Source organism: Condylura cristata, unplaced genomic scaffold (assembly GCF_000260355.1).
Source record: "Condylura cristata isolate star-nosed mole 26May11 unplaced genomic scaffold, ConCri1.0 scaffold00007, whole genome shotgun sequence".
Classification (NCBI taxonomy): Eukaryota; Metazoa; Chordata; class Mammalia; order Eulipotyphla; family Talpidae; genus Condylura; species Condylura cristata.
The window spans coordinates 7673412-7698188 of NW_004567108.1; the positions used below are offsets into that span (position 1 = coordinate 7673412).

At 36.4% G+C, this 24777-nt stretch overlaps 1 protein-coding gene across 6 annotated transcripts in view; it reads right to left on the bottom strand.

Annotated features, from left to right (window-relative positions):
- The window catches only part of CDH18 (cadherin 18, type 2), a 658667-nt gene that overhangs the window by 84873 nt on the left and 549017 nt on the right, over positions 1–24777 (bottom strand). For all 6 annotated transcript variants that reach the window (XM_012721823.1, XM_012721820.1, XM_012721821.1 and 3 more), the window contains one exon: positions 7995–8162. In XM_012721823.1, coding sequence (XP_012577277.1) covers positions 7995–8162 — 168 coding nt within the window. The remainder of the gene's footprint in view (positions 1–7994; positions 8163–24777) is intronic.

Below are 24777 nucleotides of genomic sequence, written 5' to 3' on the forward strand. Positions count from 1 at the left end.
ACAAATAAATCTTAAAAAAAACTCAGGAGATAATTGTTGATAGTGGCCGTATCACTGTGTACAGATATGTGAACTGTGCACTAAAAGTGATAACTTGGTACATTTAAAGGGCCATATACCACAATAAAAGTAAATAAAAGCAACAAAACACGAACAACCAGTACTTTAATCTTTCTTCATAAAGGGAAAAATTAAGTTGAGATTCCATAAGTGCTGGAAATCCATAAAAATGGAGACAATCTAACAAAAATTTGAGAAATCTCCTATTACCACAGAAACATACAATTGTCTTTAAAAATTTAAATTTTTTGTTGTTTGGATATGAAATTTAGATTTGCTGAGATAGAATGTGTGAAATGTGCACAATTGAATTTTAAGCACAAATTACTCATGATCTGCTAGTCAAGTCTTCACCCCCCCTAAATTTGATGATAGGTAAATAATTTATAAGTAACAGTTTACCACATGACAAAGCTTTATAGCTATCTTAAAGCAGAGCTAGTAGTATCTATTTTGGTTTTCAGATTAGGTAATTTTATATAGCATACAGATATCATAATTTCATATTTTTGTTGATGAATGTCATATTTGCCTAAGCCTTATAAGATCCTTTCTCATAATTTCTTAGGCTATTTCATAAAATGCTAATGATTAGCTTGAAGCACATTTAAGAAATGAAGACTTGGTGGGAATAGTAACAGGGCATTTGTTTTACAGAAGCTTGTCACTTTTAATACACTTTTTTCTAGGGTAGTGTAGATTCTAATTGCCTTTTAGAGGACCTTGTGTCTTGGCTTTGCTAATTTTGCTAGGTGAGAAAATAAGTCATTTCATATTAATCCCAGGCCTTGGCTACAAAACCTGTAATAAAAGTGATCATTATATTCATTTTGATTGATGTTTTCCTTACATGGATAATATTTACTTGGGCAAGTGACTAGCTATATAAAAGTTATGTGTTATTTATAAATAATTCTGGAGAAAACTGGATGACATGTTATATGATTAGATTCTGTACTTTCTGCTTCATCAGGGTATCTGGTATTCTTGAAAAGTTTAGCCAGAGACCTTCTAAACTTCTAAATTGTGTCATAAGATTTACATAGGAATGATACTTTTAGATTTTAAAAATGACACATTAGAGATCTGGCATTTTTCTCTTCTAAAGAACTTATATTAAATACTGACCCTTAAGCATTAACTTAGGCTTTTTTCAGCAATGGCTGTAGTATGTAAATGAAGCAAATGAGTAATAAAACAGCTGTTTGAATGCCACCCACCTAAGGTCACATGACCTACATCAGCATAGCCACTGTAGCCTGGAATAATATTCTAGCAATTTTTTTTTTAATTTAAATATTTTTATTTACTTATACTTACAAAACTGGGGTACAGGCCAGAGGTGCAGGGGTGTTGAGAGCATTACTCAGAAACAGAATGAGGAGCAGAACAGGCAGACTGACAAAGTACACTGCTGAGGCAAGCAGTGGCGAGACGGGAGAGGTCTGCTGCACCATATGGATCATCTCCGGGGCCGGGTATCGAACTCACACTAAAGCAGCTGTGGCCGCTTACGGTGCTGCACTTTAACCTGCTGTGCTTTCCAATTTCTAAACCTAATACATTCAGTGGTATAGGATGTGACATGCACTTCCACAGAGTTGATTATCCTATAAAAATGTTTTTCTTCAAAGTAAGTATAGTGGACCACTTTTCTTTTTAAATATTCTCTGACTTTTAATAATAAATGTGACTCCTAAAAAGCTGGAAAAACTGCAGTTATAAAATTCGAACTGAAGCACATTCCTACTTTTTCGAGCATTTATGAAAAATTAAAATTTGATTTTTGGACTCTCATAGCAAAAAAAAAAAAAAATGACTCCAGGAAATATGTGCCTATGTCCACATACACGCATTACGTCTTCAGAACAGATTAAGGGGAAGGGGAAATAATCATTCTGTGATTTTAGCCCAGCATACAGCCAAACAGATTTCAACCACATCATAAAAACAACTGACATATGATGACTAGTAAGCTCACAAAAACATCATATCCTTCCAAATATCAACTTTAAATGTATAAGAAGACCTAACCTTACTGATATACAGCTATTATTCTGTCAAGAAGAGTATGCTCTGTAGGTAAATGCATGTTATTCAACAGAATATATGATAAAATAGGGTCCTTGCTGGTGGTGCAGTGGGTAAAAGCACAGCACTAAGAAGCTATTGCAGCCACTGCAGCATGAGTTTGATCCCTGTCCAGGGAGCTGACCCACATGGCGTGGCAGACCTCTCCTGACCCTCCCACTGCTCCCCTCAGCAGTGTACTTCGTTGATCTGCCTGTTCTGCTCCCCACTCTGATTCTGGTGAAGCCTCCCCCCCCCCCCCCACCCCTCTGGCCTGTAAACCAGTTCTGTATGCATAAATAAATAAATCTTTTAAAATATGAATAGATGATAAAAAAATTTTAATTTTCCCCAAGTTATACATTAAACCTTATAAAATAAGCTGAAAATATTTTGTCTTTGTCACATTCAAATTCAAAATAAAATATAGACCAGTAACTTGTCTGTTTTATAATTAATTTGGTAACTCCAACTTTCTTTCAAAATCTAAGCTTTAATTTTAGCCATATTGACTATCAAATGATATCTAACTTTCTTCCATGACCATTCTATTTAATGTAAGTGTGATGATCTTTCCAATCTGGGCATGATGTTAGGCAGTAAATCTTACTGCCTAACACCTTGAATATAACTATCAAAGCTACATGAGCTACATAATAGACTGCTTCAAGTCAGCAAAGAATACCCTTTGCAGGAGAGCCTGATGAGGTGGATCCCTGACAAAAAGGAAGAAAACCAGATGAGTTCTATATTCACAATGACCAAAGCAGCCTTTGATATGCAGAGCGAGGGGAAAGTGTTCAAGCAGAAATGATGTAGCTTGATCAGACAGATACAGTATCTGAAATGAGCACAAAGGCAGAAAAGGAGAAAAATGAGACCAAAAATCAGGATCAAGTTTTCCTTGTGTTATTTTAGCACATGTGGAGATACAAAGAAACAGAGAAAGCCAAGCTGGAAGTCAGAAAAGCAGATTTCAGCAGCCATCAGACCCTGGGAATCAGAGTTGTTAAATGGTTGAGACTCTAGCTAATACTGCAGAGAAATACATTTTTGAAGTAAGAATTAATTTTGAGGAATAAGGGAAATATCGGTACATCAGTAATCTGTATTCTATACATCTATAAGCAAAGCTCATTCCTCTCTGGAGGAAGATGGGAGAAACATAAACTTCTATAACTGCTAATATGTAATGTCTAATCAATAATTCCAAGGATTATTTAAAAATGAAATTGAACAAAGCTGAAAAGAAAATAAAATGGCCTAGACATGACCATTCTTAGAAAAGTTCACTACGATAAATGTGTTCGAGAGAAATCTAGATAATTTTTGCAGATATTAATAAATTATATTTAATAAACAAAGGGAAATTATAGAACTAAAGGATTCAACACTGAAGCCTGCAATTAATAGAGTTAATATACTGGGTTGACTAGAAAATCAATCCGTTTTAAGAAAATTCGTGTAGTAGAGGGCCCTCCCTGGAGGTGCCTGGCTTGAGTCTCAGAACTATGACACTATCTGCAGCCACTGCAGTGGGAGCTTGACCCCCAGCCATGGAGCTGACCCACATAGTGCAGCTGGCCTCTCCTGTCTCCCTGCTCTCCCCTCAGCTGTGTGTTTCAGTAGATCTGCCTGTTCCACTCCCCACTCTGTCTCAGGTGAATCCTCTCACCCCCATACTTCTGGCCTATACCCCAGCTCTTCTAGGCAAGAAGAAAAACACAAAAATCTATATTTAAAGGAATAAAAGAACAGAGTCCAAAAAATAACTAAGTTACAATAATCAGTCAACAGAAATATATAAAGATATAAAATTTGATATCAAAACTATTAATTGTGGGGGGAGGGGTAAAATTGATGGTTTCCAAATGTGTTCAAATCTTAATATATGCATAGATATTGTTTTCCAAATGTCATGTTACCACGAAGTCAAAACCTTTTAGTAAAAACACAAAAGAAGACAGAAGGGAACCTAAGTACACTCCTAAAGAAAAACATCAAATCTTAAGGGAGGAGAAAAATAAGCAGAAAAGAACTGAGAAGAAAGGAACTGAGAAGAACCAGGGAAACAACTGGCAGTAAACTGGCAGTAGTGTAAACAGTGCTAAAGCTATTCCATTTTTCAAGTGAGAACATTAAAATTTCAGGTAGAATAAATAAACTAATATCTGGAGCAAACATTAACATACAGAAGGCCTTGCTTTATGAACCCTCATGCAAATTACTGAATTTTATATGCATCTTCTTTATATAGAATACTAGTTGTCAGTGAGGTTTTACTGACCTAAGAATAAATTAAGCAGTAACTGTAAAATAACTACAACGTCATGAAAAACAGAGAATTACTATAAAACAGTTAGAAGCAAGAATAACTATAAACCTTGAATCCTTTGAGTCAAGTGTTCAAGCCATAGATGAGTGGATTTGTTCTCTGCCACTATGAATCTTCTCAGTCATTCAGCCCCTAACCCTTTCCTCCCGACCTGTTGCCATTACCTGGCATTTAACAGTGGCTGTCCCTGTGCCAAGACCAGCAACATCCAGTCTACTTTCTTGTTTAAGATTTATTTATTTATGCATACCAGAGCTGGGGTTCAGGCCAGAGTGCAGGTGGGTGAGAGGATTCACCAGAGACAGAGTGGGGAGCAGAACAGGCAGACTGACTGAACAACACTGCTGAGGGAAGAAACAGGTAAGACAGGAGAGGTCTGCAGCAATGAGGGTCATCTCCCTGGCCAAGAATCAAACTCATGCTGCAGAGGCTGCCAATAGCTCCACATTGGTGCCCTTAATCTGTCCTGCCACCAGGAAGGGAACATCCAGTCTATTTTCTTTGATAGCATCTCTTTGCTACTAATGCCTTTAACTATCTTTCACCTATTCTATGGCTGTGAATTTGCAACTACCTAAAGACTTTGGAAAGCAAATTGCTAGTCCAACTCACGATCTGAGTTTCATATACTTATTAAAACTTATTTACTTTAAATTGTAAATACCGTGATTGCTTCAGATTAAGATTCAAGATGTAATGAGCTCACTTCCTTTTGCAGAACAGAGTAGATTCTAGAAGAAAGATCAAGAAAAATAATGCTCCAAAGAGAATGTTTTTTGGAACACATTGTGCGTAGGATATTTATACAGAGTCCATCACAGCAAAGGTGTAAGTTAGACAGCTCTCTCAGGTAGGTGAAGAGAGATAAGTCTCAGAAAGGGAACTGTAAAAAAAATACATCTTCAGAAAAAAAAAATTAAGACTACTGGACTCATTTAGTGACTGGCTATGATACATTTTATTTTACATTTAAACTCTATATAGAATTGTACATTTCACGAATGCAAGTCTTCATTATGTTGTATATATTGTTTTATTTGGCTTTTATTCTAGGCCACTGAATGTGTGTGCATGTGTTTACACACTTAATCTATATAAATAGATATACCCATTTAATGAGATATAGTGTGTATAGGTAAAAAATACTTTACTGCCAGTTACTTTTGCTAAGGTGACAACCAATCACTCTAAAAGTAGCTGTGTGCTTGGTGTAATCTATGTTCAAAATAAAATAGCTCTTGAAAAGTCAGAGTTGAGGTTCTGTTTTGTTCTGTCTATTTCAAAACACTGAGTGCAATTCCAAGCATGGAGAGATTGACATATTTCAGTTATTCTGCAAAGACTAAGTATTACAGACAGGAAACAAGTAGATCACATTAGAAATAACGAGTTCACTCAGGGTATGGCTTATTCTGTTTCTTTGTTGGGTAAAAGAACTGTTTTATTACGAACTGATACCTCAACAATAATCCTGCAATAATAAAAACTATGAAAATGTATATTCATCAAAAATACCATTTTCTGTATTTTTTATTGTATAGAATGATTTTACTTTGTGTTTGTTTTTTTTTTAACACCTCTACTGTTTCATAATATAGGACTTCTCTCACCACCAAGGTGCCCACAGTTCCCCTCCACATACTACCGTTCCTGAATTTTGATTTCTAAAATCAATTTTACACTGTACATTTAGAAATTGGCTTATGGAGAAAAGGTGAGTGATGGAAAGAGTGGGAAATGCATCTGTATGATAAAGCATTTCATGATTCTCTAATTTGTATAATTTGATTTTTCACTCTATTAAGACCTAGAACATCGCTATACCTTTCAAAATTGTGGTGATAAAAGCTACTGAAAATTAGGTGGACAGATTAGTGCTGTAAGTTACAGTCAAGCTCATGTTTAGTTGGGCTTAGCATCAATCATTCATTCCTTTTTCTTCACTAGAACACAAAAAGCTTATAAAAGAAAACAGGAAAGAATGTTGCTGGTATAGCCTAACTGGGATAGAGCTGCTGATTTAACAATAAATAAATAAACAAACAAACAAACAAACAAACAAACAAACAAACAAACAAATAAATAAAATAAAAACTTTGAGGGCACTCCCTGACGGCGCAGTGGGTTAAAGCACAGCAATATCAAAATAAAACTTTGAACTTCAGTTCTGCATCTGATAAAATAATAGTGCATGTTTCCTAGTGATTCATATATCATACATGTTTTGTAGATTAATTGGTCAAATAAGAGCATATTGTGCATTGTTGGAAGTCTTAACAGTCACTTTATAGTTGATGGCTTAATACAGCATGACATATCAATAACTTCTAACGTTCATAAACATAATTTCCTATACAGCAATAACCCCATGAATGAACCATTCACATGATCTTATCTCTAGTACCAATATTTTTAGATGTTTTTCACCTAACTATGAACTTGACCTACATGTCTTCTAAGAATAGCCTTTTAGGAAATCACCTTTAAATTCAATGCACACACTCACTCACTTGTAGTCATTTATCAAGGACTGGCATGATCTGAACACTTCAGTTTATAAAGACAATTCTAGTATTCCTATTAGGAGGGACTTCTAGAAGTAGAGAGCTCTGTACTCTAGGGAATAAAAACAAGCATACAAGAACATGAAAAGGATTAATTAACTCCCTGTTATCTAAAAACGACTCAAACAGAGGAGAGTACTCGGTTGTTTAAAAGATGTACAAATATGTGTTATGTCTCAGGGACAGGCAGAGTTCTTGGGTGGCTAGACCTGGAGAGTACTGAGAACTTTATTAAGAGACGGGGGAGGCATTCCACACTGACTGAATGGTCTAGACATGCCACGTTATAGTGTGGACATATCCTGTGTTAGATGGACAGAAGAGATAGTTCCCCAGCAAGTTTCTTATACAAATAGCAATTATTATATAAAATGGCCTCCAATTTATGCCTCCCTATTTTGGGGATGCCATATTAACTGTTTCCTTCCAAATCCACAAAATTTTTATTCTCCCTGCAAATTACCTCCTAGTTTGTTTTGTTACCTATATCCTCTTTTTTTTTTGGGGGGGGGGAGAGAGAGAGTGCTCATTGGTAGAATGAAGTATTCATAAAATACAAGAAGTATTCATAAAATCAACCTTCATGCTGAAAATGCCCTTATCGAAATGTATGTACACATATTTGTTTGCAAATATCTTCTTAGTACTACATATACTACATGCCAATTTTAGTGAATGCCAGGAATCATTATTAAGTCCAACTACATCCTTTTTGGTATTTAAGTTTGATGCTAACTGGAATGTGTACCTTCAATACAGTTCCGATTACTTACCAGATTCAGGAGATAGCAAGTGGAGTGACTTCTTCAGTTTTATTAAAAAACAAAACAAAACAAACAAACAAAAAAACACATGGAACAAAATCAAGTGGTTCTATTCACGATAACAGGAAGATAACATCCATTGAAGCACTTGTTTTTCACATGTGAGTAGTGAAATGCAAATCATAAGAAACAGGTACATACTCTGAGGAAAGCGTGGGGGGTTGTCGTTGACGTCTGTCAGAGTGATGTTAACTGTCGTTGACCCCGAAAGCCCTCCGACTTGCCCAGCCATGTCTTTGGCCTGAATGACCACGGAGTAGTGTTCCCTGGCTTCTCGGTCCATATTATGTAAGGCAGTCCTAATAACTCCTGCAACATGTATTAAAAACAACAGAAGTGTGTTATACATTAAAAGTGAAGTTGTCTAGATTGCTCCTTTTTTTCTCAAAAGAGATGGATTTTTAAATCAATTATTTTTTAATAATTATTTTTATTCGTCTTGAGTATCATTGTTTTATATCCTTAGTATTTGTCGATCAGTTAGGATTTCCCCCTCAGTTGCAGTGGGCATAGCTCTCTCACCACTGAAACACCCAGCCTGTGGAGACAGACAGAACCCTAGCTGTGTTACTAAGACTGTCTTTTGAAACATTTGTTTACAACCAAAAGTTGCAAACCATTCTATTAGTAGCAAGTGAAGATCTCCACCTCTTTGGGTTCCTTGGGTGAGGACCAGGGTGCCCTGCAATTCACCTTAGGCTCCCCAAAAATGTCAGTTGAGAGAACTTGAGCACATACAAATGTTTTCCTCTTTACAGGATAATTTGCATAGTTTCCTAACAAGATTGTCAAAGCTTGATAGTAGAAAGTTGAGCAGTGTGGACAATCAAACAAAGATGACAGACAGGAGGCATTTAACATTTATCAATATTGAGACATTACTATTTTTATGAGGAAGTAACAATTACAATAAGAATGGAACAGAACACACAAGCAAAATAAAGTGAAAAGATTAACATAAAAAATCACATCTTAAAGTCATATTTTTTTATATTACAGAGCCAAAGGAGTCAGTTAATGATATTTCAGATTATTCAATAAAAATATAGCATATAGTATATGCTCACATACCCACGTGTGCACACACACACAAATTATATAGTTTTTGTCAATGGAGCTTTAAATTTCAAAACTGAAACACATTTGCAAAGGGTCTAGTTTACACAAGGACTTAACTATGTCATAAAATAACAGTTCTCATGTAGATGAACTGTTTATTATAACTAAGTATGTAAAATATGTATAATTTACATGTATACATTATATAACCCATGCAAATATGAAATACCAAAACACATGTATAAATTACATTCACATATATATAATAATGCATAATTTACGCATATATAATATATAATAATGCATGCAAATATGAAATAAATACATATTTTTTGCTACTCCGAACACTGTTACTCCAAACATATTTGCTATTTCAAATATTGGTAAATGCTTAAACATCACATTTTATTCTTATTAAAAATATTTGTATTACTTAGCTTTTGATATTGATGCCAATGGAGCTGGATACACATCTCATTAGTTAGCAGTATAATTCACAGAACAGTGACAATTGCAGCAATTGTCAACTATAGAGTTTAATAAGCACTTCTACAGAAAATATCATGATCAAATGAGAGAAAAGGGGTGGTGTATTCAAGTTTATAGCATCTTTAAAAGTAGCAAGGGATAGTTCATTAGTAGTTTTAAATATTGAACATAGGACTGCCATTTTCCTCTTGTTTATTTTTTACTGAATTGATTGGATATGATGTGGCTTTGAAAGGCGAACCTCAGGCATCAGGGGAAAAGTCCCCCAACTTTTGAAATTTGTGAATATTTAATTGAGGGTGTTCAGGAAAACTTTCCTGAAGCTAAACAGAAATGAAAAATATCCTTATCAAAGAAAATTATAATAATATGATGATAAATGATTCATCTACTTCATGCATATGAAAAAGCCTCAAGCATTCTTATTAAATAGAACAATGTTTTATCACACATGATAATTATATACAAAAATTAAATTGATGCAGAAATGAACAAGCCAAAAATTTATGAAAATATTTTATGAAAGAAATATATACTTTCAAATATTTGGAGGAAAATAAAGATGCTATTCTAGAAAGAATACATTATAATTGGGACTTGCCTGTGGTTTGTAGACATATGAGATTATTGTCTAGAATAATGTTTTACAATGAAATGTTTAAAGTTGTAAAATTGAAATATATATATATAATACACACTATATATATACATATATATATATACATATATAATTGTTTCTAATTTTAAAGTGTAAACTATTAATATACTACCTGCTTATTTGAAGCAGACAGATAACAATGTGTCACAGACTTTAACACCCCTTGTACAATCACAGCACTATTATGAATAGTCCTGATCCTTCATCCTTATATCCTGCAGAGAAACTGCCAAGTTACTAGATTTATCAAACATTCCTTTCACCCTAAACACATATTGAGTCGGCAATTTTATCTTCATTTGAAGAATAAAAACATAAAGCAGAATGATTAATTAAATCTAAATTAGGGCTCTCCCTGGTGCAACAGGTTAAAGCGCAGCACTAGGAAGCTAGCCCGAGCAGCTTCAGCATGAGTTCGATACCCGGCCAGGGAAGGGACCTGCAGGGCGCAGCAGATTTCTGCCTCCTGCTGCTCTTTTCAGCAGTGTAGTTCAGTGGATTCACCTGTTCTGCTTCCCACTGTCTGTCTCTGGTGAATTCTCCCACCACCTCTGCATTTCTAGCCTGTACCACAGTTCTGTATGCACAAATAAATAAATTATAAAAAAAAAAAAAGAAATCTAAGTTAACTAGGAAATTGTCTCAGCAAAGTAACTTTATATTCTGGTCTTTCCAGGACATCCTAACTTCTTCCCATCCTTTCTAAGCTGCTAAATCTCTTTCTTTCACTCTAAACACTGAACCGACTTGGGTGATTCAGTCATTTTAATTTTTAGAATAGTGTGAGCGGTTTTCAAACCTGACTACGATTGACGTTTCTTTAAACAGGAAATGCCTGGGACCCAGCTTCCAGAGACTGCAATTTAGCAATCTGGAGATTATGTGGTCTGCTTAGAGGTCCAGTTGATTACTGTATTAATCTGCTCAGGCTGCAGGAACAAAATGCCATAAACCAGGTGGTCAAAAAAAAAAAAAAGAAAAAAAAAGAAAGAAATTAATTGCCCACACTTTGGAGGCAGGGAAGATAAAGATGTCCGCTGATTCTTTTCCTGGGAAAGTTCTTTACTCTCAATCAACTGCCCTCTTCTTATCTCTCTATCTGGGCTTTCCTTCATACATGTGTAGGAGACCTTTCATCACTTTATTCAGGTCACTAATCCCATGCTAACGGTCCCATCCTCACAACCTAATCCAACTCTAACTACCTCTCAAAGGTTCTACCTCAAAATACCATCACACTGGAGTTAGAGCTTAAACATGTGAATTTGGGCACATAAAATTACTTAGTCCATAACAATTATGACAGGTGGTGTTTCTTTTCTTTTTTTTAAGGTTTTTTTATTTGTACATACAGATCTGGAGTGCAGGCCAGAGGTGCAGAGACTGTGAAAGGATTCACCAGAGGCAGAGTAAGGAGCAGAACAGGCAGATTGATGAAGTACACTGCTGAGGGGAGCAGCTAGTGGGCCAGGAGAGGACTGCTGCACCCTGTGGGTCACCTCAGGGGCTGGTAATTGAACTTTCACTGAAGTGGCTATGGATACCTTGCAGTGTTTTGCCTTAACCTACTGCACCAGGAGGGAGGGCTTGTCACAGGTGTTTCTAATGCAATCATTCAAGACCATAAATGGGGAAGTCACAATTAAAAAGACAAAGCTCTTCCTTTATGTGTTTACACAGTTATTTTTATTTCAGTCTTGCCTTACCATTAAGTGCAAATATGCTTGAGGTTACATACATGTACATATGTAGCAAATAATTCAATGGTAACATTTTATTTTCAAAACTATGAAACCTAACCTCATACATAAGACTAGGTAAACTATATTTCTACAAACCAAATTAGAAATTATGTATTTCACATTTCCTCTCATGAAACTATGTACTCAGTATTAAAAGTTATCATTGTCTTACAAACAATAAGAACATACTAATTGACTTTTCATTAAGGAAATGATAAAGAAAAAATAGAGCAGCTAAATTGATTGTCATAAATAAGTACATTGTTTATATGTTTAAAAATAAACACCCCTCTCTTCCAGGCATGCTAGGACAATCAGTAATGGCACATTCTGATGAGTGCTGGATATGCTTCACTAGCAATGCTTACTTCAAAATTTTTAGAAAATGTGTTGTCCCTTATTCTCCTATAATGCTGGGTTGAATCAACAGATGATTACCCTTGTATCATTTTATTTTGTTTCTTATCAATTTCCTGGTAAACGATTGGAGGTGTTCAGCTGCCTGCAAATTACCAATCACTTGATATGTGGGGACTTGTAACTGGGAATTATACTCTGCAGAATACAAGTTTATAACACTGAAAACTTGTGGTTGAACATTACTTCTGAGCTCCACTCATTGGCCTACTCTGTTTATTTTTCCTGACTAATGATATTCATATAGAGGCAGAGATCCTCCAAATATTTTTCTTGTATTTTTACCCCCTAAAAAATAACCTAAGGACCTCCTTGGTGGCCCAAGGAAGGGCTTAAGTCTCAGCACTAGAACGCGATCCCAGCTATTATAGCACAAGTTCGCTCCCAGGGAGCTGACCCACATGGCACAGCAGACCTGTCCTGTCTCCCCCACCGCTCCCCTCAGCAGTGTATTTCAGTCAATCCAAACATTCTGCTCCCCCTCTGTCTCTGGTGAATCCTCTCACTCCCTAACCACTGGCCTGTACTTCAGTTCTTGTATGCACAAATAAATAAATTAAAAAAAAATCTAGATGGAAATGCATGAATTTGGTTCACAAGATAAAGTCACAGAAGATGACAAGGGAGAAACCTTTACAAGGATGGAATAAAAGAACAGCCATGTACCTTTCAATGTTTACCGAACTCTGGACAGAATACATGTGCACTTGTAAGAGGATTTGGAAAGTTCTCTTTCAGATATGAACTGCATCTTTGCACTTTGGCTTAATTGCTTATTTTGCTTCTTGACTTTTTCAATTGCTCATTTATTCTTTAATATCTAGTGTGTCATTTTCTGATGTCTACTTAAATATGCTGGATTCCCAGTGTTCCTACAATGAGGCACGAGGGCACTTAATACAGAAGTACATGGAGTACCAATTGTCATGCAGTTTCAAGGAGATCTGCTGAATCAGAATTTGGGGAGAGGCCACACCGCAGTGTTCGTGAGGTCTTCCTGTCATTTTCCTGAACGGTCAAATTTGAGATATCTTCTTTGAGTTGAGAATCCTGGCCTCTGGTCTCAAAGAGTTCATATTTCATTAGAGTGTCTGTTTATTTAAAATAATTAATATGAATGGTGAGAGGTTTAGAAATGTTGAGTCGTTTTCTTAACCATTTTCCATATGACACTAAATACCATAGCCATAATAATTCACATTTCCAACTGCCTGATTGTGATGATTTAGACACCTGGAAGATCCTTAATGTTAGCTATTCAATTATGACTTGTCTCAACATTTAGCATATTATAAGCTATATATATTCAGTTACACATTCTAAGTTTTCCCTACTGACTTTATAAAGATGATGGGGCAGCCATAATTCTTGTCTGCATCCAAATAAATGATATTAGACATTGAAACTATACATATTCACTTGCAGCAAAGTTCCAAAAATCTGTTTATCTTCATTCATTACCAATTCAATGTGTGCTGAATGTATTCCAGGTATGCATAAAATGTAGAATGCAGAGACATATAGAGCAGAGCTTGAGGAAACAGAATGCCCACCGTGTGTACTGAGAGGGAATTAAGAATGCAAACACTGGGCCCTCCCTGGTGCACAAAGGGTTAAAGGCTGGCACTATGAACTTATCCGCAGACACTGAGACATGAGTTGGATCACCAGCTAGGAAGCTGACATGGCATAGCAGATCTCTTCTGACCTGCCTGCTGCTCCCCTTAGTAGTGTATTCAGTAGGGTGTCAGCCCCCTTGTTGAGGATACAACTGGTGCTGCATTGGCTGCAGATACCTTTATGGTGCTGAGACTTAATCCCTGCACCACTAGGAAGGTCCAAGCTTAGGTTATTTTGAAAGAGAGGGAGAAAGGAAGCAGGGAATGGTAAGGGAAGAGGGAGAGAGGTATTATTTTCACTATGGATTTGGGGGTATAAATCAGACTGATCCAAAGAGAATGTAGTATTGATGCATCATTAAAGCTGTGTATGCCTTAGAGTGCGTTATTTCATTTGCTTTTCTTTTTGTATTTTGTCGATTTTACTATTATTAGCGCTTCGATATGATCCCAAACTTCAAAAGATCACTCTGTCTAGTTAATATACTTGATAACAATACCAAGAAAATTACAGGACTGCCAGGGCATTTATGAAGGTCACTTATTTTATAGACTTTCAAGCTTTCAGTGTAACTACTACATTTTGCAATTAGAAAAAAAATTGACTGAGGTAGCACTATATATATGAAGGAAAACAAATGACGCATTTTTAAAAAGACTTAATCTGGGCCTCAAATCGAGTGGTTACAGTGATGATGATGATGAGTCTACAGATGGTCAGTTATGTATTAAGCATTACAACAAATGCTTTATATTAAGCATCTCATTAAAGCATGCTGATCACCCAATTTCCATCTTTTTGTTGTAGTTATAATAATATCCTTTCTTAAGTAGTAACTATGACAAAAATTAATTCCTTTTAAAATTCATTTCAGCAACTACAAACAAAAGCAAAAATAAATAATAAATTGTACAAAAAGTTAGAAGCAGAATAAAAGAAAAATATGCCAATGTATAAGCCATGCATAATGTCACTACTTGATAACTTATTATTTGTGTTGCTATTTAAGACTGTGCCTTACTGTGATGCCTTTTAGTTAAACCACCAATGAGACAGGAAGCCACTGGCAGGTTTTCAGCAAGAGTAACATGACCTGATCCATTTTTATGTTATTGGTTTGTGCTTTGTCTTCTTTGTTGTGAAGAAGCTGGATGGAATAATCACAGAATTGAGAAGGTAGACTATGAGATCATGACCAAATTTAGCTAGAAGTGAGGGCAGGGGTCAGCCACTGGGTGTGCATTGAAGGTAGTGTTTGCTGCTGGACTAGATGTGTGCTACAAAAGAAAAACAGACATGAACTGGCATATAGAAAATTACAAGAAGGTTTGGAGATCAGAGTTTCAATTTGGAGCCATGCTGTGCGACATGTATTCTGGACAGGCACCCAGGCAGGGATGTTCAGGCAGCATGTACATAGCCTGTGTCTAGAAAAGTAGCACTGTAGACATGGTCAGTATGATGATAATATTTAAGGTCCTTAACACGGATGGCATTAGCCTAGGAGTGAATGTGCATAAGAGATGCCAACTTTGAACACAGCCACTTCCTGGTGAGTGTGAGACAAGACAGAGAAGCGACACGTAACCAGTGATCACCAAGAAAGTAGAAATAGAAAGGTGTGACATCCTTGGGAAGGATTTCAGTGAAGAGAAACTGATCCAGTGTGATAAATGCAATTGCTCAGTCAAGTATGAGGTGGTCTGTGCTGTGTATGAAATGACTCAGAGGCAGGGACTTAAAATGGGAATGTAACAGCTGGCCTATACTTAGCAGTAGATCGGAAAAGAAAATCAGAATTGGCAAGGCACTGACTGGAACTGGGGTGTGAGGAAAAGGGATGTCAACGACACTTGGGCATTTGCCTTAAGGACCTGAGTGGGGAGTCCCTCTACATGATGCCAAGTTTACAATAAAGGCCAGTGGAGAGTGCTAATTCATGGCGATATTGACTTTTATGTGCTTAAGTGCTTTCTGCATGAAAGAGATGAATGGGTAGTTGAACACCTGGCATTCAATAGAAAGGTCTGGGTTGGCAAGTCAGGATAATAATGATAGTTACAAAGAGATGGATGGGTATAAACGCACTCTGTCGGATGTAATGAGAGTGGCAATTATTAAATTTAAAGATCTAAATTACTCTCTATTAAATCTCATTGCCTTGAATTGTATACTAAAAAATAATTACTAATGGGGACAGAAGACTTTTTTTTTTATTTAAAAAGAGGCAAATGAGATAACATCAGTGTATTTAATCTTAATGAATATGAAACAAAAAAGAGAGATTACTTTGAATTTAACATTGCTTTTTCCCTTCCAAAATGGGTATTGTACCAACAGACTGAGTTGACTCTTTTATACCAAAAAGAGCTAACTGAAGTTTAATCAGAAAGTACAATCCCAACTTAACTACACTCATTTTTTCCCAAACACATTGGGAGGAATTTTTGTGCAATACAGGGATAATTTAGATACACTAGAAAAATAGACATGTCTAAAAATGGAAGAAAATATATTTAAAAAAAAAAAACTACACTAATTTAAGAAGATACTCTTCTATTTTTATTTCTAGCTTAAATAGTTAGTTACTGATTTAGTCTATCCCACCCCCTCCTGCTACTCATTCGCTTAACAATGTGAACCTTCCCTTGCCAAATTTTGCCTTTCAAGGAACTGCCATCTAGAAGGACAAGGAGATGACATAGAAATTCTGTCCTCTCAAAGTTTGTCTTTTTAATATTGTTTCTCCATTCCTTGAAGGACAAGGTAAAAACAGGGTTAGGCATTAGAGCAGTCAGCAGGTAAACAGAACAGGTCCTGCATTCATAAATGCAATGCACTGTAGACTGAATGCATGTCTTGTTTCCTGCAAATATTTGGGGATTCTTTGTAGAGAGGCGTTTAAAACTTGTTATATTCAAGAACAAGAGAATAATCAGATGGGATTATGAAACAAGATTGAACTGGGGAAGGAATTAGCACGGTAAATAATGGCTGAGAAAGAAAGGCTAAATAAGGCATTGATTTAGTTATTTAGAGACTTTTTCTATTAAAATAAACTCAGAAACTGTATCACTTTTGTTGATTTAGCACCTTTCACTGCTTATTTTAACGCTGTTCACTCTTAGGGTTCCTAAGAACCTATAAATGTCTATCTACCCATTCAGGCACCATTTATCAAAGTTACTGCCTGGGCTTAGCAGGCAACATTTTAGGAATCTTATTTTGCTGCATTTCTGTCTCAGAAATAATTCTAAAAGGAATAATTCTAAAGACAGAACACCGAATGTAAGCATAGGTAAACTAGAAGCTAGAAATATTTCATGTTTATGGATCATCAGAAGGAGATTCAAGTGACGGTTTCACACCTGCCCAGCTAATTGAGAAGCAGTAGGGCCGCAGACAATAGCTATGAACAAAATTCCCTTCAATTTTACTCCTTCATTATGTTGAGATGAAAACGGGTCCTCAGTTTTTACTTGCTTTATAACAGAAGCATATTTACAAAACACCTCCATTTAAAAAAAAATATTATTTAGTATATATTGTTGTTGATATAGCAACACTCTCCATGACGATATACTTCAACACACAAGCCCCTGCAACCTCTAATGCAGCCCACTGGGTCCCTTCCCACTTTGCTCTCCTCTCTCCCTCTTATATCCCCAATTCCATAGTCAGGTTTCAAGAGGGAGCAGAGGGGAGACAGGAGAGGTCTGCCGCGCCATGTGGGTCACCTCCAGGGCCGGGATCGAACTCAAGCTGAAGCTGCCGGCACGAGCTTGCAGTGCTGTGCCTTAAATCCCTGTGCCACTAGAGAGGGCCTACCTCTTGGTTTCTAAGAAGTTTTACTACCTGTCTTCTCTAAGTAACTTTGGCAAGGTCATCGGACCAGCAAGTTCTAAAATCTTATTTTACGTGATAGGCTGGGCCAAGTATCTTTGCCATAAACCACAACGACTCTCAGAGCTCTGCTGAAGAAAGTGTGATTCTCTTAGAAACTGAATTTTTTTCACAGAAACTGAGGATGACATAATGTTGTCTTTCTGAAATACTAAAGAGCTATAGCTAAGCCACATTCACTAATTACACATATAAAATCATGCAGAGGTATTACCACATGCTAGTACTATCATTACAATTTACATTTATAGTTAATTATTTGAACTATTGTTTATTATTTATGTTATAAAGAACTGCTGACTCTATTGTAATTCTACTTTGGGGGACATTCATTGCAAACTTCAGACATTGTGATTTCTTATTCAGTTACATTTGAAAACAAAATACCAAAAACAGCATAGTTTGGTGATAGGGTGTGCCGAAAGTCTAGGATCCTGTAGCCAAATGCCTACATTTGAACCTTGATTCTACTATGCCTTGCCTAAATGCTTTCAGGATGGAGCTACTGATATTTTCAATTTTATCTGATTATTATGAAGATATTAGCTCAGGAACACATTTCGGAAAGTGTGTGTCCATGTTCACTCCATATGGTTCTCATCTGCTTTAGAAAAAGGAACTTCTGTTTTTTACAAAAATTGGTATTTTAATATAGTAACCTTACAGTACCTGAACTGTTCACTGACATATTTGCATCTAGTGAACTTAAGGTGGTGGCTATTCGGTTTGTCCCAGCATCAGTGATATCTTGGCTTGAAGGTCTAGAGATGTGCATACTTTTGTTTCTAATTCTAACGAGAAAACATTTTCTAATTATATTTTCCAAAGGCTCATTCAAATGCACAGCTATTTTTCATTCATTATTTCCAATGTTCTTCCTTTATTTTGATTCCAAACCCAGAACTTTCTTTTTTCTTTAGAGTTTCCTGTAATTCAACTATTTTTTTAATATGTTATTTATTTATGCATACAGGACTGGGATACAGGCCAGAGGCACAGGGGCTGTGAGAGAATTCACCAGAGACAGAGTTGGGAATAGAACAGGTCGACTGACAAAGGACACTGGTGGGGGAGCAGTGGGTGTGTCAGGAGAGGTCTGCCACACCATGTGGGTCACCTCCGGGGCCGGGAATTGAACTTGCACTAAAGCGGCCATGGCCAGCTTTGAGCAAAAGTGCTACACACCAATCCACTGAGCCACCAGGGAGGGCCTGAGATTCAATTATTTTACCAACCCTTCCCTGCATACTCCCCTGAGTTTAATTTATTTCTAGACATCTGTACAGATATAAGCACACATAACTTCAATGTGCCACACATTTTAATAGATGGTTTTTGTAGATATTTTAATTTATCATCTTTGGAGCCAATTCTTAATCCTTCTGTTTGCCAGATCTTTTTAATTCAGGTACCACCGTTTAAGTGAAGTGCACGAACTCCATTTGTCTGTGTCTGCCCCTCCCCACGTTCTGTAGACTTATGTCCTTCATTAAAGTAAGTCACCCATGCTCTGTACACGTCCCACTGCGAGTTGTCTTTCTTTGCATCACAGCAGGCTGCAAAGGTTGCTCTGTCCATTGCAGGCAGTTAGATAGCGACCCGATCTGATGCTAAGTGGAGGCCAACACAGTTTCCACTCACCAGGCTTTACTTAATTGGCCTCCTGGGTGCTTACCTAGCTCCTTCACTGCATATAAAGAGAGTAATAAAATTTCTATATGTGCTGATTCCTCTGATGTTTTTTTCCTCTGTACTAGATCTCTTTTATTATGTCTGCAGACTTTACATTTCAGTCCTGCCAAACAGATTGAAAAATAAGCAAAGGTATCAGCCTTATCAGTAGGTGTCAACAGATACTAAACACAGCTTATTTCCTCCAATTACGTTTTGAGTGTTAAAAGACCAAATTTTAATAAAGTAGAAATTACCAAAATAATTAAGTACATTTTTCAATGAAGTAATTAATTCAGTGAGCATTGATTGCATTTCCACACATTAAGTGCTCAGAATACAATTTGGTGCAGAAAATGATGTGTATTCACAAGATAAAAAGCATGTTTTTTTTTTTTTTAACACATCATAACCAGTAGCTAATTTAGTTCAATCTGGATTATCTCAAACTTCATTTTCAATTTATTTAAAGGATAAGGCATCGTGGTGTGAATATCTCCCAATTAACATTTCAATTATTTGCTGAGTACTGAAACATGTCAGCCCTGTTTAAAATGAGGGAGAAGACCCTGGGTGTAATGATGTTGTTCCAGCAACCTCCTGTACTTTAGAAACTTTGGTGAAATTATAGACACCTTCCTTTTTCCTGAAGTAGGTTTATAATGGCACGTGAAACTTTTTATAATTGAGGTAATTGACATAGGTCATGTCAGGGTACACTATAATAAGGTCAGAAAGTAAGTTCCTGCTTCTCAGCTCCTGTCCAGAAGACAGGTTTGGGAGGCTTGAATAGATAAGGCATTAATAATGTTGCCTTGGGGACGAGGCCCTAAGATCCACCATCAGGACCAGAAAAGCCAACTCAGCTCCAGGAATAAAGAAGTTGGGCTGGGACCTGTTTTGGTGTCAAAGGTCAGCACAGAGCTGGAAGCAGATAACCTCCTTTGCCCACAGACCTCTCCCATCTTGGCTGCTGATTCTCTTAGCACAGTGTTTCACTAAATCCACCTTGTCTGTTCTCCACTGTGTCTTTGTGAATTCTCCCCCCAACCTCCGCACCTCCAGGCTCACGCGGGTATTCTCCCCACTACACACCATTTATTAGTGTTGGGTGAACATAATGATTCCTTATGTACAGTGAGAAATGATCAATGTAGGAAGTCTAGTTAACGTCTTTCACCATCCATAGTTACCACAAGGTGTTCCTTTAATGAGAACTTCTAAGATTTACGCTCATCTCCTTTCACATACACAATATAGCACTATTAACCACCATCACCACACTGTACATTATACCATCAGAAATTATTTTATAAATGGAAATTTATACTTTTGATGCCTCTCAATAGTCTTGGCAACACTCTTCCAATTCAAGTGCAATCCCTTTTCTCTGACCTATGCTTGCAATGGCATGTAAGCATTTAACCCAAAGTAAAAGCTAATATTTTTTTTTCTCTCTCATCTAATATCATAAGAAGCTATTTCTGCAAGGCTATTTAGAATGTGTGAAATAAAAATCTTATAACTATCTGTATTTTGAGATATAACAGTGTTGTTATTTAATAGAACAAGATGATGCTTGCTCTTCCATTCTTTTGCATACTAGAAATCTAGGGGAAAATATGAACCTAGAGCATTGATTAAGAACATGGACTCAGGAGAAAGACTCATGGAATCCAAGTCTGTTCTCACTTATTTACATTGCAGTCTCAAGGACATTTCTTCTCTATGACTTGATTTCCTGCTTTAGAAAATGTGGTTCATGATTTTTTTACAATAATGAGTAAATAAAACATGTGCAAAGCACTCAGCAAGCTGCCTAGGAAACCAAAGCAAAATCGACAGCAAAAGATAATCCTGTTTTCATTATACTATCGTATGTCAGGATTATCAGATAATATAATTGATCTGGTGGCAAACATTCTCCCAGAGCAGGTGCTTGGGTTACACTGCTCTCATAATGCATATAGTAGTTCAAAGGTTACCAATTTTTGTAATATAAACAACTGAATTTTCAACTCAGAAAGGCCCTGTAAGATGATGCGGTGTGATATTTGATATTTACATATTTATTCCTAATGTACACACGGAGATGGTTACAAATTATCAATAACTCAACAGGATTAGTAAGTGTTTTAATGATTTCTTTATTGACTACCACTTCCAGATTTGTTTCTCTAGACAAAGGAACATGTTCTTCCTACAGATCAGTTCTACCTAAAAAGAGTTGTCAATGAAAGTGCTTCATAGTTTACAACAGGTAACCACTGGGACATAAATTTGTTAGAGGTCTTTATGGATGTTTGCTATTAAGTAACTTTAAATTACATAAATAGGCTCCCTCTGGTGGTCCAATGGTTAAGGTGCAGCACTGCTAGCTGGCCACAGCCCCTTCAGTGTGAGTTCGATCTCCAGCCCTGGAGCTGACCCACATGGCTCAGCAGACCTCTCCTGACCTGCCTGCTGCTCCCCTCAGCAGTGGGCTTTGTCAATCTGCCTGTTCTGCTCCCCACTTTGTCTCTGGTGAATCCTCTCACTGCCCCTGCACCTCTGGCCTATACTCTAGGTCTGTATGTATAAATAAATAAACCTTAAAGCGATAAAAAATAAATTACATGAAAGTAACAACTGCAAATGCATGTGGGGTGCTAACATTTGTCTTCTTTTGGCTTTCTCCTGTTGCTCCTCTGCTGTTCTCCTCTGAACCACTCCTGTACAACCTGGAGAAGTGAGAGACGATGGCCTTGTAAGCCTTCAACAATAACCTTCATCTTTGGGAGTTGCCTTTCTTGATTGAATATAAGGTCACATTTGAAGCTAAGTCTAATTAGTAAGCGATGAAGGTAAGTGATTATGATTTATTCGGGCAAAGATAAAAAAAGAAAAATAACTTCTGAGAAAGGAGACTGAGTTTGCACTCACTTTTGTCTGCATGTTTGTATGATCTATCTCTATACTAACAACCTGTGGGATGCCTTGCATTGCGGGCTGTTTGTGAATGTGAATGTGAGAGGAGAGCTCAAAGTTGTGTTTAACAAACACGACATGACATGCAGAAAATAATTCTCTAAAGTAATTGCCTTGAAGAGTTATAATCATTTTTATGTGCCCTGGCAGAGGAAAAATAGACATTCCCATTAATTTTTAGCCAAAATGTATATTTATTATTGGTGATGGGTACAAGGCAAAGTTTCCTAAAAGTAAAGAGAGATTTTTCTTTTTAGAAAAGTGCCAATGAATTGTGAAATATTACCCATAAAACCACTATTTACTGAAATAGACCTGGTTCAATCGATGGTTTTCAATTACTAAGTTAGGAAGCCCTCCCCTGATTTTGTTTTTTTACATAGTGTGACTCAATTAGGGCAGCAAGCACCACAAAAAACATTACAAGCTGTGCATTGGTTCCGGAGTTGAATCAACAGATATCAATCTCCACCTTAATAATTCAAAAAATCAAGTGTAGGAAGTGTTTTCCAACAAAAGGTACATAATAGAAAGTTTTAAATAATCTGTGACAAAAGTGTTTACATATGTTTTATGTATTTTAAATATTCAGCTCACATGCTATATCTTGGGGGTATAAAGAATTTTTATGATTTAAATTTTAATGATCTACTTTCAAAAAGTTTGGATAGCAATTTTCATGTATGCTTTATCTCCCTTTTCCAAGATGTGCACTCAATAATTATAAACCTCAAACTATTTTCATTTATAAAAGTAAAACTACTAATCTGGAATTTTCGATTGCTAGTCACTAAAATATAGCTTTTTATTCTGTATTATGCCTGTCATCTTCTGTTAGAATTTTTTCATGCTAACTTCAGTAACAAGTTAGTAGACCATACCATTCATATCACAAGGAAAAGACAAGCTGAAGTTATGACAATATATATTGTTAGCCAAATCTCTCCCTCTCTTAGCATTTTGCAAGCATATGTTTTCTTTTGTATCTTATTTACATAACTATGGATTTACCTCTTATAAGCAATGTGATTTTTCTCTTTCAGCCAGAAATGACAGAATAAATATCATCTCCACTCAAGCAAAACTGAAAGAAAAGAGTGAATCAAAACCATCTGTGTCTTTTGTCTTAATAGAGTTTTGCTTCTCCAGGGAAAATGAAAGTAGAGCTTTAGGAAGTTTATAAGTTGCAGGGAGCTTGTCCTTATTGCTGTTTCAATTGGACATATTGAAATTACTACCTATATGCCAATCCTAGTTTATTTAATGCCAGAACTTGTCTTGTTTCAGTCCCCACATTCTTCATCCTTATGCTTGATTCTAATTGAGCTTTTGATTCCACAGTGTTCAGAGATTCCAATATTATATGTAATTGTATTCTTATATTTTTATTGCTTATTGTGTGTCTTTGCCACTTCTGACAACTATGATGTCAGCCAGGTTGTATTGCTTTGGGCTTGTTTTATTTGCTGACATACCCCCCATACTTTAGATGAATGTTTGACATAGAACAAGTTGTCAGTAAGCACCTGTTAGAGGGAAAAAAAATAACTAACTGACAAGAAGATCATTCATGTTAAGGAAACATACAATCAGAAGCCTCATCGTTTCTCTCAATGTTCTTGGACTGTTGCTTTTCAGAGTAGTTGCTTGAGCTCACAACATCAGTACCACCTCAGAAGGTGCTGGAATGAAGGCCCAGAGCTACCAATTCTGGCAACAATGTTTTCATTGCCATAAGCCTGCTGCCTTAATTGCCTGCCACTTAATAAAATCACCGTCTCTCCCATTAGCAAGAACATCAAAGACAATGGCCACATCACTACTCTCTTGCCATATATTACAGGGTGAAATTCTCTTGCATTGTCTCCCCCATCAGTATTTCAGTAAGATGGTAAATTTATATGGAAAACAGATATTTACAATTTTGAAAACTGTATGAAAGTTAAAAGAATGTCTTACCCTCTAACTTGAGTGATGAGGGAGAATGGGCCAAGCTATTCTCAGCTTCTTTATTTGGTTCGGATGTTTTATGAATAAGTGGTTACTGACTATGGCTTTTGGAAAATAGAGCAAATTATAGAAACAACTTACTTAGAATCAACTGAATTGACCAAAGAAATGTTTTAATAGGGGGAAATCTATTCAACATTGTGTTTTCTAAGTAACATAAGCTTTCAGGGATTAATTTTTAATGCAGTTGGAAACCAAATGATAGGAAACTTCTTGAGGGATGAAAAGTAAAGTTGTCGCTGCTGTTTTCCTAACAATGTAGTACGTATCACAGGAAACTCAGCAATACCAAATTAGTTTTACTTCACCAATAAGCCATAATCAGTAGGAGCTATGGTATCGCTGAAAGAAATATGTTCAAACTCTACTTCTTGTACTTTTTTTTTTT